This window comes from Pithys albifrons, chromosome 2 (assembly GCF_047495875.1).
Source record: "Pithys albifrons albifrons isolate INPA30051 chromosome 2, PitAlb_v1, whole genome shotgun sequence".
Lineage (NCBI taxonomy): Eukaryota > Metazoa > Chordata > Aves > Passeriformes > Thamnophilidae > Pithys > Pithys albifrons.
The window spans coordinates 421595-435705 of record NC_092459.1 but is presented as its reverse complement, the minus strand read 5'-3'; the positions used below and the strand labels follow the sequence as shown (position 1 = coordinate 435705).

General features: G+C 47.3%; 1 protein-coding gene across 1 annotated transcript in view; it reads right to left on the bottom strand.

Moving 5' to 3' along the window:
* Positions 1 to 1317: 1317 nt before the first annotated feature.
* Positions 1318 to 14111, bottom strand: part of GATA4 (GATA binding protein 4) — a 31031-nt gene continuing 18237 nt past the window's right edge. The window contains exons 2-6 of the mRNA XM_071548158.1: positions 12358 to 12524; positions 8925 to 9050; positions 7511 to 7598; positions 7106 to 7245; positions 1318 to 5806 (exon numbers count right to left, since the gene is read on the bottom strand). Of these exons, the coding sequence (XP_071404259.1) occupies positions 5624 to 5806; positions 7106 to 7245; positions 7511 to 7598; positions 8925 to 9050; positions 12358 to 12524 (704 nt within the window). The 3' untranslated portion in view covers positions 1318 to 5623. The remainder of the gene's footprint in view (positions 5807 to 7105; positions 7246 to 7510; positions 7599 to 8924; positions 9051 to 12357; positions 12525 to 14111) is intronic.

The following is a 14111-nucleotide window of genomic DNA, read 5'->3' as shown; positions in this document are numbered from 1 at the left end:
CTACTTTTATAGGGGAGGAGGATCCACCTCCCAAATATCAGGGGGGGTCCCCCCCAGTTGGCTGGTGGGACAGGAATGGGTGGGCTTTAGGTGGTGATTTCCTGCAGGTTATCAACTGTACGGGTCTCTAGGACCTGGTTGGACTGGGAAGAAGACTGGGTGCTTGTAGGAGGGCTCTGCTCAGCCAGCTCCAGTCTCTGCAGGAGCAAAGCCCTTGTTCAATGTGGTTTGGGCTTGAGGGTGTTGCCTTTGAGTTCAGCTGGAAGCATTTAAGCTGAACAGCCTGCCGAGTGAAAAAATCTTAGTGAGAAGACCAGAACAATAATTACTAGAGTGCCCTGAGGGGCTTTTCCCTCTATGCTATGTCAGGGCTATTACCAGGTGCATGGAAAACACACTGGATGCTTTTCCTCCTTTGTATTAACATCAGGGGAGTCACAGAATGATTTGGGTTGGAAGGGATGTGAAAGATAAAATCCTTCCATCCCTCTGCTATGGGCAGGGACACCTTCCACTAGACCACGTTGCTCCAAGGCCTGTCCAACCTGGCTTGGAGTTGCTCTTTTACTGGGTCTGTCACTTCTGGAGTTTGTCATCCTGCACTGGCCATGTCAACTCCTACAGAATGGGCTCTGTGTGGCTTCAGGGCTTGGAGACAACATTCAGTCTCCTGCAATGACTCATTGCTTGGGAGTTGCCAGGTCTGAGTAATTAATTTACTAAAGATTTTCCCTCTCATCTGTTTTATGGGATATTTATATAGGATGGGAAGCAAGGGCAACACACTGAAAGAGGAGATATCTAGGTTAGATATTTGGAATAAATTCTTCACCATGAGGATGGTGAGACACTGGAACAAGTTGCCCTGGGTGGTTGTGAATGCCCCATCCCTGAAGTGTCCAAGGCCAGGTTGGACGGGGCTTGGAGCAACCTGGAAATAGTGGAGGATGTCCCTGCCCATGGCAAGGGGTTGGAAATGGATGGTCTTTAAGATTCCTTCCAACCCCTAAACATTCTGTGTTTCTGTGATTTGGAAAAACATTTCCACCATGAGGGTGATTAGACCCTGGAATAGGAAACCACAGAAGGTGGTAAGATTTCCATCCTTGGGAATATGCAAAACTTGACTGATCAAGGCTCTGAAAAACCTGACCTCATCCCTTTGCACTTAAAATCACTCTGTAATTGTATCATTATGAACCTCCCTGGAGCAGGACCCACTGCACCATTTCTTCTCCAGGTGCACTCAATACCTTATTGTTTGCCCCCATCCCTCTCCAAGAAGCCCATGAGGGTAGATAGAGGGAAACAGAGACCTTCTGGTTTTATTATCATTGTTTTATTTCCATTAGTTCTAAAGGTGTAGAAGTTACATGGGTTGGTAGCCATACTACTTCATAATAGATAGTTTTTTACATCTTTAAATAATTACAGCTTGTTCAGTTGTTTGGTTTCCCTCTCCCCCTTAAAAATAAGTGTCTGTTTCCATGAGACCTTCCCAGATGACCCAGGAAGCTTCAAACTTTATACATGAGGAGAAAAAAAGGCAAAACAAACCACCACCCCGACATAGTCACAGCTTCAATGGTACATTGAGTTATTGATTGGTTTTAAAGCTCCCTTGCAATATTTCTGAGCTCTTCCTGATTCCACCCTCTCCATCCAAGCCCATAAGATTGCAAGTGATCCAAGGATCTCTTCTGATCAATTTACAAAGAATAACCAAAGTGAATGAAGATATTGCACTTCCACAAAGAGCAAAGACATTTAGAAATGGTTAACTGACCTTTCTACATCCCTGTCTCCCCATCTTGGTTTTCATCTGCTCATCTCACTTTGGTGGCCACTGAGCCATTGCCAAGGTCTGGTTTGACACAACCAAATCTTGTGCTGCAAAACCTTTCAGTGTCAAAATTTTCATGATTAGTGATATGTCTCAGGAAACAAATCCCACAAATGCATTAATGGATGTGCTGAAGGGGATAGTTCTCAGTTCTGCATTTGTGTAGGACCTGGCCTGGTGTGGTACTCATGAGGTTCTCCAGCAATAACAGCAATAATAATAGCAATAATTACCTTCCCTTAATGGGTCTCTAACAATTGTATCTATTTCATTACCAAAGCACATTCTAAATGCCTCCCCCATCATGGGCAGGAAAGCAGAGCTCGGGTGGAATCCTGAATTTTGTGAATGTCCCCTCCTGCAAGAAGGAGCTGAGTGTCCTGCAAGTGGTGCCACTTTTATCCTCTTGTCCTGTGAGTATCTTCATCTGTCACTTCCAAAGTTTGTCCTCCTGCTTTGGCCATCCCAGCTCCTACCTACAAGGGTCTCTGTGAGACTCCAGGGCTTGGAGACAATGTCCAACCTCCCACAATGACTTGTTGCTTGAGAATTTCCAAGTCTGAGCAATTAATATTATAATCTAACATTTATTTGGAAAAAGTTTTCCACCATGAGGGTGGTCAAACACTGGAGCAGGAACCCAGAGAGGTGGCAGAGAATATTCCCATCCTTGAGAATATTCAAAAGTTGCCTGAGCAGGACCCTGAGAAAGCTGATCTAGTGCCTTCTGATTTAAATTACTCTGTAATTTGATCATTACAAGCTCTGAAGAAGGGGACCTGTCGATGATGGTGAATTTGTACACCTCCTCAAGTGATGGAGCTGCATCTTAGGTCAGTCTCTCACCATCTTGATATCAGCATGGCCAGAATGCCACAAACGCTCCTGGATCAAAAATAGATTTGCAACAGTTTGGGGTGATTTCAAGAACCACAGAACCAGGTGTGTCCAACCTTCTGCTGCTTCTGGTGCAGAAAGAGGGGAGAAAAGAGCTGAATTCTGCCTCTAAATAGTTGTCCTCACACCCCCAAAGTTGTCCTCACATCCCCAAGTGCTTCACCATTTGAAAGCAGGTGTCTTGTTCTGCTCTCAGGGTCTTGTAAATGCCCCTTGCTCTGTTTCAAGAACTACTTTTAAGGCTTTAAGAAAGGATATAAACCAGTTAATAGGTCTCTACTGTGGTCATTTAGATAACTTGAGGGAGCAAAAGGCAAATTTATGTTCTACAGGGATTTTCCCCTCTGGCATTGCAAGCACAGTCCTTTATATCTTGGGGTGTGTTTTAAGGAGAAAAATTCCACCATGGAGTTTGGCTTTGAGGGGAGAAGGAAGAGTACAGCAATAAGTCAAGGTGGGCAGAACCACTGGGAGTATCCACATGGAAAGAGAAATGGGGGGTGTGGTTGGTCTGGACTTCAGCTCCTCTCCAGGAGGCCACCTGCTCCCCTCCCTCTCAGGTTGCCTGGGGTAGTTCTGGGTATCTCAAACGTGTGCATGAGCCAAGTGGCATTTTGTGGTGCAGGCTGCTCTGTTATGGCCAGGAATTCACAGTCAGATTCCAAAAGAGCTCAGCTGTCATGTACAAAGGAATTTAGTTTGAGGAGGAGACTGGCTGAAAATCTTCATGCCAGGAAATTTTCATGCTACTTTTGTATTTTTACTCAAATTCATATTTTTAGGTGCTGTTCTCCTCCTGTCTTCAGCCTGTCAGTCCTGAGTGGAATCCCAGAATTTAATTTATTTTTATTCAGGTTTCACAAATGACTTTTCCTCATCTGTAATTAATGAGGCTAAACACTGCATTAGCTCAACAAGATAGGTTGGAATCTGGTGCAAACATCATCCAGCCATTCCCGTGGTGTTTTTCTCTGGGGAGTGCAGAGGTTCTGTCACCTCTCTAAATCCCTGCAAATCTGAGCTACAGAGAGCACAGGGAATGTGGAAGGGTCCAGGTCTCTACTGTGACTCCAGTCCTAGTCTTTATCATCATCAGTCCAGGTGAATCCTTCTTAGAGAAGCTAAGGAGAAAAATGGTGCGTTCGCACAAAGACAACACAACACCGTTCTGTTGCTTCAGCCTTTCCTCTTCACCAAGCCAGGTGTTTGGGTGGAGACACTCCTTGTGGGAATGTTAAACACCAGGAGACAGAGGATGGCACATCTGGGAGGGATGCACACCTGATAGTTCCATACTCGAGTTCTGGCTGCAGGGAGGAAAAGAGAGGAGCTGGGAAGGCAAGAAGGGGAACAGAATTTGGGAGTGAACAGGAACAATAGTGGAGAAACTTGTAGGATGAAGTCTCCTAAAAATTCTCTGCCTAGACAGGCAGAACTGTCTCTCCTTGGAAATATTGATGAAAACATCATGGCAAGCATCTGGTGAAGCACTTGGACTGCACAGGGGAGCTGTGACATCTGTGATGCGGGAGTTTGTTAAGCACGTGCTAAAGGCAGAACAGGCAGGGCTGGGTTAGGCAGAATCGATCCTTTTGGGAAAAGGGAATGAGTCAGTGAGCTCTTAGCATCTCTTCCAACTCCATTTGCTGGGATTCCCTGGTTCCTGAGAGCCTTATGGGCGAGAAAACAGATGAGTCTTGTTTAGTACCCATACACAAATGGAGTTATGATTCTCTTGCAGCCAAGCAAGTCTGTGCACATGTTTGTAAAAGAAAACGGCCTCTGCCACCTCCATTGGAGGCTGGAGCCTTTGCTTGTTGCCAAAGGTGAAATCCTAAAGGATTAGATGTAGGTCATGAGCCAGCTGTTGGGGGAAAGGTGGCACTCACAGTACAGCCAAAAAGAAGTGACAGTCAGATTTCATCAATGGCATCCAAACCAACATAAAGTAGGCAAAATAATTAAATTATCTGTCTCTAAAGCAGTGGCACAGCAGTGTTAGAGGAGCAGCTTTCACTTGCTGTGCACTTGAATCACATCTAAGCCTGGCTTGTTACTATCCACAAGGGAAGAGCTCAGTGATTTCCTCCAGGATTTGAATACCAATATGGGTCTCCTCTACCTGCTTCCTGTAGGTTCCTTCTTCTGAAATCCCACTTTGACTTTGGACAGACCTTCTCCAGGCTAAGCCAACAACCTCTTGGAAACACAGTCCCATGACTTTGTAATGATAAATAGGAAAGGAGTTACTATTAAATACAGACATTCATCAACCTTCCAGACCATCTAGGAAAATAAAGACAATGTTCTACATGTCTGAGCTGAGGAGGGGGAGGTGTCTTCTTTTCTCGGCCCCAGAACATATAAAAGCCACTAAAGCCACTAAAGAATCTCTAGTGAAGTCTGTTCAGCAAACTGTTCTGGAACAGGCTTCATTTGGTGGAAGATCACTGAATTTGGGTAATGAGAAGACCGTGGCATTTTCTTCTGTCAAGGAAAGAATGGATGGTGACAGAAGAAAAGAAATGTCTCTGCTCCATCACTGTCTGAGTCTCAAATGCCAGACATTTTTAAATAAAACTCAAGAACTGGGTCCATCTCTGTGTTTCTGTCTGGTTCATAGAATAGAGAGGCTCATTTAAAATGGGGGGAAATGCTTCAAATCCAGTAGTTAGTCTGAGATTTTAGTCTTCTCTGTCTGTTCCATAAGAGCTCTCCTGGACATTAGATAAGTCCTCTTTACCTCTTTGCTGGAACATCTCACAAAGGGGAGAGAAGGCAGGAGAGCAGGGGAGGTGGGAAACAACATGGATTTGGTGATTACTTGGCGTCTTCTTCATCTCTCAAGCAGATCAGCCTGAAGCTGGTGGGTGGAAGGCCAGGTTATGCAGTTATGATGTCCCCGTGGTTTTCAGCTAACACCAGGCTGTTCCAGGAGTCCTGTTTGGAGCTGCCTTGGGGAGACTGGCTGACAGTTGACTGGTAGCCCTGCGGGGAAAGCTTCAGAGCTGAGATTGCAGGGTGAATGGATGATCCATGGCCAGACATGGCAGAGACTGAGAATGCCTGTGGAAAAAGGGGAATCGTGTGAACAAAGCTTCAAACCAGAGAGGACCATGCGAGTCCCTTTAGTGTGGGCTGGTGCTGTTGGAATAATGTGTGTGGATTTGCTGCAGAGCTGCAGATTGCAGCTTACGTGTGGTACTTGGGGCAGGCTCTTTCCTTCTTTTCTAGAATCATGGAATCATACAATGGTTTGGGTTGGAAGGGACTTTAAAAACAGTCTCGTTCCCACCCAGTGCGATGCGCAGAGACACCTTGCACTAGACCAGGTTGCTCCAAGCCCTGTCCAACCTGGCCTTGAACACTTTCAGGGAAAGATCATGTTCTTTCCTGCTGCTGATTACTGCTGATTTGTTCTCTTTTGAATGTAAGACATGATCATTTTACTTCCCAAAGCTTGAAATTTCATTGGCCTTGGGATCTCCTAGCTCTCAAATACAAACATCCTGGGTAAATCTATTTTGTGCTGGTCCCCAGACACCTGGTGGTGGCTGTGGTACAGATCCCACCACTTTACCCTGCAGCTCTGGTAGGGGCCTCTCAAAACAGAGCCACACACTGCAGAGAAAGCAGGAAATATTGCCAAGTTTTTCCTTGCTCATGGTAAATCAAGTCTTAGAAAGGTAATGGGCATTTTCTTGCAATGGGATCTATAGAGCTGCCCAACTAAAGGAATTTAATGTTATCTAAAAGCAGAAGTTAATGTTTTTAAAAAAGCTGCTGCTTCTGTTGTTTGTTCAGAACAGCCACATATCATTAGAAAGATTAAGGGACTAAAATCTGGGGTTTTACTCCATCTCGAAGGATAAATCTCTTCCTGTGAACTCCCAGACCCCTGGGTTGGAAAGAAGCAGCCTTTTTCCACAGAGATTCATAGAACCATAGAATGATTTGAATTGGAAGGGACCTTAAAGATCACCTTGTTCCAACACCCTTCCATGGGCAGGGACACCTTCCACTAGAGCAGGTTGCTCCCAGCCCCATCCAGACTGGCCTTGGACACTTCTAGGGATTCAGGGACAGCCACAGCTTCTCTGGATGACCCGTGCCAAGGCCTCGCCACCCTCAGGGCAGAATTTTTTCCTGGGATCCAATCTAAGCCTATTCTCTTTCAGTGTGAAGTCATTCCCCCTTGCCCTGTCACTTCAGGCCCTTGCAAACAGCCTCTCTCCATCTTCCTTGTAGGTTCCCTTCAGGTAGTTGCATCTATGTACCCAAGTAAGGTTTTGAGTATGTTTTCCTCCCCACGCCTACCATCCTAGTTCCCATCTTTGTCCCACTGGCCGTATCTCCCCTCTGTACCTGAGAAACCGGGCTGGGGTGCCCGTAGTGAGATGAGAGCCCAGGTTCTGTTTTTATCGGCCGCATTTCCTCCGTGGTCGTGGTGCTGCTGCTGGTGGTGGAGCTGGTGGTCGGGGTAAGACTCTCACTGCTGGATGGCCCTGTGAGAAAGCAGCTGGTAAACCAGGCTCTTTCCAAAGACCTTTCAGTGCCCACCCACCAAGAAGTTAGTGTGGTAAGAATAGATTCAAAAATAACAGGAAGAACTTTGTTGCTGATAAAAGGCATTCAGACATAACCCCTTTTTTTTGAAAATCAGCTGGGTTTGTGGCTGGATCTCTCAGCCATGGGACACTGTGATCAGAAACAAAAGAACAAAAGTGAACATACATATCCATGTGTAAGACTCCTCCATTCAACACTCACCTGCTGGTGCCTTTGTTTTGTTAAGATTCTTTGGCTTGCGCTTCCTCGTCTGAATGCCCTCTTTTCTCATTGCTAAAGGCCTTGGGACCTGTGGATCCAAATATGAAAGCCTCTTGGTTTCTGAATGTCCTTAAGGTCACCCAGGAGAATGTGATTCCAGCTCTACCTTGTGGGCTCCATGAGAACCAGCTGATTTAATTGAAAACAACAAGATGGTGCCCAAATTGCCATGTGTCTTCTGAGTGAAGGGAGGTGTCAAGGCTAAAAGGTGCATCCAGATGGGAACAGGGAGGGATTTCACACCTTGAGTACTGAGTGTTTTAAGGCCAGAAGGAACAACAACTCATCTGATTGACTTTCCTGTTTAACTCAGAGCAAAAACATCTTTCTGGCTATTACCTAGTTCCAGGAAAGGTACCAAGCCTGTGTGGGGTGACCTTCCTTAGGAGCTGATCCCACTGAGGTGGGATAGTCAGAAACATGATGGGATTTCAAGGCAGAACTGCTGTGTTAGGTAAGGCTTTCCACTTTGTCTTCCAGCTTTGACCTATCTCCCATGAATCCATCTACTCCGAGTCACTGAACATCACTGAGAGAAAATTTAGTCAGGCATAAACTGTTTAAGCAAGATATATAAAAAAATAAAGCAATTACTTATTACTTTATGTGATTTTTATTGGATTTAAAGGTGTATAAAACCCCTAAAGCTGCAATCATAGAATCCTGGAACAATTTGGGTTGGAAAGGACCTTAAAGACCATCTAGTTCCAGCCCCACTGTGATGGGCAGGGATGCCAATGCAATGAGGAATCAAATTGGAGTCAGCCACTAAGCAACCATCAGGGTGTTGAAGGCCTCTCAATCTGCCATGGAGGTGGCCCCATTTCCACTGACTGATGGGAGAAGGGCTGGAGATTTACACCTTGAAGTTCTGCTATGCCCTGGCCTCCAGCAGGACTCCTCTGGATGCATCAGACAGGATATCAATACACAAAGCCATCACTGACAGGAAGAGACTATCTGGACATCTGTGCAAGAAAGGTCCATCCCTGATGAGTCTTCAGCCCAGTCTTAGCTGGGATCTGACACCTTGGTGCAGAAGCTCAGCCTTCTTTGTTCTTCTGACTCAGATTTTTTACTTAAGTGCCTGAATTCAGGTGGGAAAAATCTGGGCCTGGTTTTATTAAGTTTTAAGACACTTTTGCAAAGAGGACCTAATAAGTATGTGAGAAATGCCCTGCCTGCATCCCCACTTGCTGGTATAAACATGATGTGATGTTAAGGGGCACTAAAACCCAAAGGGACAGCAGGAAAAAAAGCTGCAGGAGAGCCCAGAGATGTGCAAAGAACCCAATTCCCAGCTTGGTGCCATGGATACCCTCCCACAGAGAGTAGGGATCACTGGAGAAGTTACCCCATGGAGCTTCATGTAGAGCCCACAGGCATTGCAGACGGGCTCCCCCTCGGCGTTCCGGCGCCAGAGCGTGGTCGTGGTCGTGTGGCAGTTGGCACAGGAGAGGCCGACACGGCGAGATGCCGACTGTGGGGAGATGCAGAGGGAGAAAACACATCAGCCCTCCTCTGCTGCCACCAGCAGCATCCCAGATCCCAACGGGCTCGCTCCAGCACACCTCAAACTTTCCTCTTCTGTTGCCTCTCTTATTCCTCTGTCTTTTCCTCTTTTTGCCTTTTGCACTCAGTGACACAACTGCCTTTTTCTAACCCCTCTTGCCTTTCGAGTTCTGTTCCCCTGGCTTTCCACTGCCTCCAGGATATATAGGCCACCCTGAGATGGTTCCAAAGACACAGAATAGAATCACAGAATCATTCAGGTTGGAAAATACCTCTGAAATCATCGAGTCCAACTTTTGACCCATCATCCGCTTGTCAACCAGACGAGAGCACTGAGTGTCATGTCCAGTCATTCCTTGAACACCTCCAGGGATGGGAACTCCACCACCTCCCTGGGCAGCCCCTTCCAATGCTTAACTACTATTTCAATAAAGAAATTCTTCTTCATGTCCAACCTGAATCTCTCCTGGCATACCTTGAGGCTATTTCCTCCTGTCCTGTCCCTTGTTGCCTCTGAGAAGAAGCCAACCCTCACCTTTAAATAATCTCCTGTCAGGGATTGTAGAGAGTGAGAAGGTCCCCTCTGAGCCCCCTTTTCTTTAGAATCACACATCACCTGAACAGAGCCCCAGACCTCTCGCAGGTCTAGGAGCAGCTTAGAGATCCACTGCACCTGTAGCCACCCACACTAAGGTGTCTGGACCTCAGATTGTCCTGCTTTTTCAGACTCCCAAGCCCTACACTTCCCTGGCATCAGGGCTATCCCAAGAAGATTATATCAGTGCCATGAATGTTGCATACTCCTTGATGGCTTTCTGTGATGTGGCTCATGTGGCTTGAAGGGAAGAAAAAGAGAACTTCCAGCAGCATTTTCCTCCTGACAATAAATGGGATAATTATAGGAATCCCCACTAATGAATCAGTGCAGGGAACAGACCTTCTGAAGTTCCTTTTCTGGACGAACTGTTTCAGTCAGGCTCAAAAGGCCACAGGAGAAAGCAATAGGCTTGAAATCATAAAAAAATGCAAGTTTTGAGCTTGGAAGAAGAATGGGAGAGGGAAGAAGAAAAAGACACATCCTCCACCCCTGTCTGGCTCTTCCCAGCATCCTTCAAAGCTCAGGTCTTAGAGGTTGAGGGTAAAGTCTGGATGGGCAGGGGACAAATTGCCTCTTTGCTTGCTGATAAATTTGGGTCTGAACAGAAGGACAAGAGCTGTGTGACAATGTCTGTTCTCATGAAGAGGAGTCTACAGGGAGGAAATCTGGTGTTCTTGGACATCCAACCAGCTCTGCAGCCCTGAGCAGCACAGCTGGCAGCTCTGTAGTGGGGTGAAAGCCTGGGAGGTAAGGACCTGGCAGGTACCAGGAATTTCCTCTGTGATCTTTGCCACAGCTTTCTCTCTGTGTCTTCTCCCTCCTTATAAAACAGGATCAGTTAATCTACAGCTGCAGGACAAAAGGAAGTTGAAATTCAAAGTACTTCGTAAGACTTTGAAAGCTGGAAACACCTTTGGTGCAAAGAAACCAAACTTTAGTTGTAATCTCACCATGTTTTAGCTTTGACCATGGGCCTTTGTAAGTGGAGTGAGAGCTTAAGCAAGAGCTTGAAGCAAAGACAAAGGTCTCCCCTTGCAGGGCTGTCTGGAATATCTCAGTCCCAAAAGAGAATTGGGTTGCACAGTCACAGATTAAACCAAATCCTTTGCAATGAATGTATTTATTTAGGCAGACCAGTCTGCATTATTTTACCACACCCTTACATTGCATCCTGAGACACGTCCTCCTTTGCTTAAAGGAAATTCTATTCTAGAGGGAAAAGCAGGAATTTGGCCATTTTTTATGAGATTTCCAGATTGCCTGCTGCCCAGACAAGTGACAAAAGTGCACATAAAGATCTGCACAGCTCTTGGATTTGTACTTCTGGAGTTTCCTAAGCCTTACCCCGAGGCTGTGCAGAGATACCAACATCCTTCACTGTGAAAGATCAACCCACAACCCATTCCTGACTACACAGATGTGCCCAAGGATAATCTGTACACCAGGAAATGAGAGAGGTAAGCTCCAGGGTGCCAGGGTGAGATGCTGTCTGGATCGGGCGGTGCAGCATCTGGAAGGGGTTTTCACAAGAGGGCGCTGGGTGCCTGTGGCTGGGGGCAGCGCTCAAGCCGCCAGTGGCATTTTTGACCCTTGCTGAGTTTGAGCACAGACAGGTCTGAGCGATGCAGAAGGCACGGCAGGTGGGGGATGGAGCCTCGTGGAGGACGACGAGTGGGGAAAGGAGGCTCTCTGGGGTGCCTTGGTGGCTCCTTTCTGCCTGAGGTCATGATGGACTCGTGTTCCTGGGAACATGAGACCTTCCCAAAAGCCCCTCACCAAAATGGGCAGGAAAAGAGAGAACATCAATGCCAAGCTCATAGAATCATAGAATGGTTTGAGCTGGAAGCACCCTTAAACCTCATCTCATTCCATCGACCTGCAATGGCCAGGGACACCTTCCACCATCCCAGGTTGCTCCAAACCCTGTCCAGCCTGGTCTTGAACACTCCCAGGGATGGGGCACCCACAGCTTCTCTGGGCAACCTGTGCCAGAGCCTCACCACCCTCACAGGGGAGAATTTCTTCCTAATATCTGATCTAAATCTACTCTCTGTCAGTGGGAATCCATTGCCCCTTTTCCTATCACTCCATGCCTTTGTAAAGTCTCTCTCCATCTCTCTTGTAGGCTCCCTTGAGGACTGGAAGGCCACAATTAGGTCATTCTGAAGCCTTCTTTTCTCCAGGGTGAACTTTTCTGTCCCCCAGGTTCCTCATGCATACCCCACACTGACCCCACAGGTTTTGGGGTGCCCTGACCTGCCCCACAAGCTCTGCTTCAGCTCAACCAACAGAACCAGGAGTAGGGTATCCAGAAAAGTTGTCCAGGCATCAGGAAGTGAGAGGGGTCACCCAGCAGTGTCCAGGGAATAAGGACCCTGAGGGTAAGAGGGATACTAAAGCAAAGACTGGCTTTTGCTGAACTGACACTAAGGTACACCCTGTGCCCTACAGCCCCATCCACGACTTGTCCTGAGTGCCTGGAGCAATGGTCTGGACAGTATAAAGCCTTGGAGTGTCTCAAGAACAAGAAATATCTGCCCTGTTTCAGAAATCTGGACTAAAACCACCCAGGCAGGGCAAATGGGGATCCAAGGAGTTGAAACACCCCTGGAACCTCCACCTAGCCCAGGTCTGTTCCTCATCCTCACTCCACATGCATTGTGTGACTCTGACTTACCAGCCTCCTCTGAGGTTTGAACAGGGGCCGATTGATGCCGTTCATCTTGTGGTAGAGCCCACAGGCGTTGCAGAGGTAGTGCCCAGTGCCATCCCTCCTCCAGAGCGGGGTGGACATGGCCCCACAGTTGACACATTCTCGCCCTTCAGAATAATCATCAAAAAATTCTGCTGCCATGAGAGGAGAGAAGGGAAAAGACTCGGTTAATTTGGTGGCTGTACGTTTAATTGCTGCTCTGGTTCTCAGTTTAGCCCTGAAGGAACATTTCAAGAAATCACAAACATTGAGATTTTATAGATTGCAAGGAACAGCTTTTCCTTTCCCAAGGAAGCCCCAGGGTTATTGGGAAGAGGGACTCCTTTCCCTGCCATACAGTATTGGCTGCAGGACTTCAGTGGCAGCAGGGATGTGCTGGAACACGGATACCGGGAGACAGAAATAGAAACCTTCCCTTCTGCTCTGACGTTATCCGATTTTCAAGACTGGACATAGCCAGGGCAAACAGATTGGGGCAGGCAAAGAGCCCTGTTTACAATCCAGACAAATTCCTGTGCCCACAGAGAAACACAGACTTGGACCCACAGAGCAGAACTGCCTCAAGATCAAACAGCTGCCCGAGCATCTCTCGGCAGGGCAAGGAAAGGTGTGCCATGCACCCTGCTCCCCATGGGAATGCTCCTCACCCAGCCCATGCCAACTCCCTCCCAGCCCCTCTTCCAAGGGAAGTGGCTGCAGAGAGTGAAGGGGGAAGATGTTCATGTGCCTTCTCCCTGTTCTCTGCAAGAGAAGTATTTCCAGAGCTGCACAAATCCACATGTACATCATGAAGGTTCCCTGCCCATGGCAGAAGGTTAGAACAAGATGATCTTTAAGGTCCCCTTCTAACCAGAACCATTCCATGATTCTCTGATTCTAACTCCCTAGCTGACACCTAACAGGCATCACTGGGCATCATTTATGTGTCAGAGGCTGTTTTTGATGGAGTTCTCCATCATGCTTGGTGTCATTGTCCAGGGCTCAGTGCACTTACCCACCACCTTCCTGGTTCATCCTGCACCAGGGCTCAACTGCAGTTGTGACGTGAGGGTGAGGACAATTGGGCCTGGAGTGACAGGACAAGGAGAATGGCCTTGCACTGACAGAGGGCAGGGTTGGATTGGATGTTAGGAAGGAATTCTTCCCTGTGATTGTGGGGAGGCCCTGGCACAGGTCGCCCAAAGAAGCTGTGGCTGCCCCATCCCTGGGAGTGTTTAAGGCCAGGTTGGACAGGGCTTGGAGCAACCTGAGCTAGTGGAAGGTGCCCTTGGCCACGGCAGGGGGTTGGAAGGAGGTGATCTTTAAAGGTTCCTTCCAACCCAAACCATTCTGGGATTTTATGAACTGCCCTGAGCTGGGCCAGTCCAAACTCTCTGGCTGTGGCAGGTCCACAAGGCAGTGCAGAGGTCTAAACAACACACCTCAACTGCACCATCATCTGGAAGGACACAGGTCAGCTCACCTTCCATACAAAGCCTTCAGGAAGCCAAGAACTTCACTCCATTTTGTCCTTGTCCACCTGCTTGTTACAGGAGTATCTCAGCTTCCTCCTGGATGACAATGGTTTCCCAAGGAGCAAAGCAACAAAATTCGGCTTCTTGCCGAGCTCTGTCTCAATCCCAAGTGGATTCTTGGATATCTAACTGGGGTTATGTTCAGACATCAACCTTGTTTTCACTTTTCCCCAGACTATTTTTGGAAAATCTGCAGGAAACTAC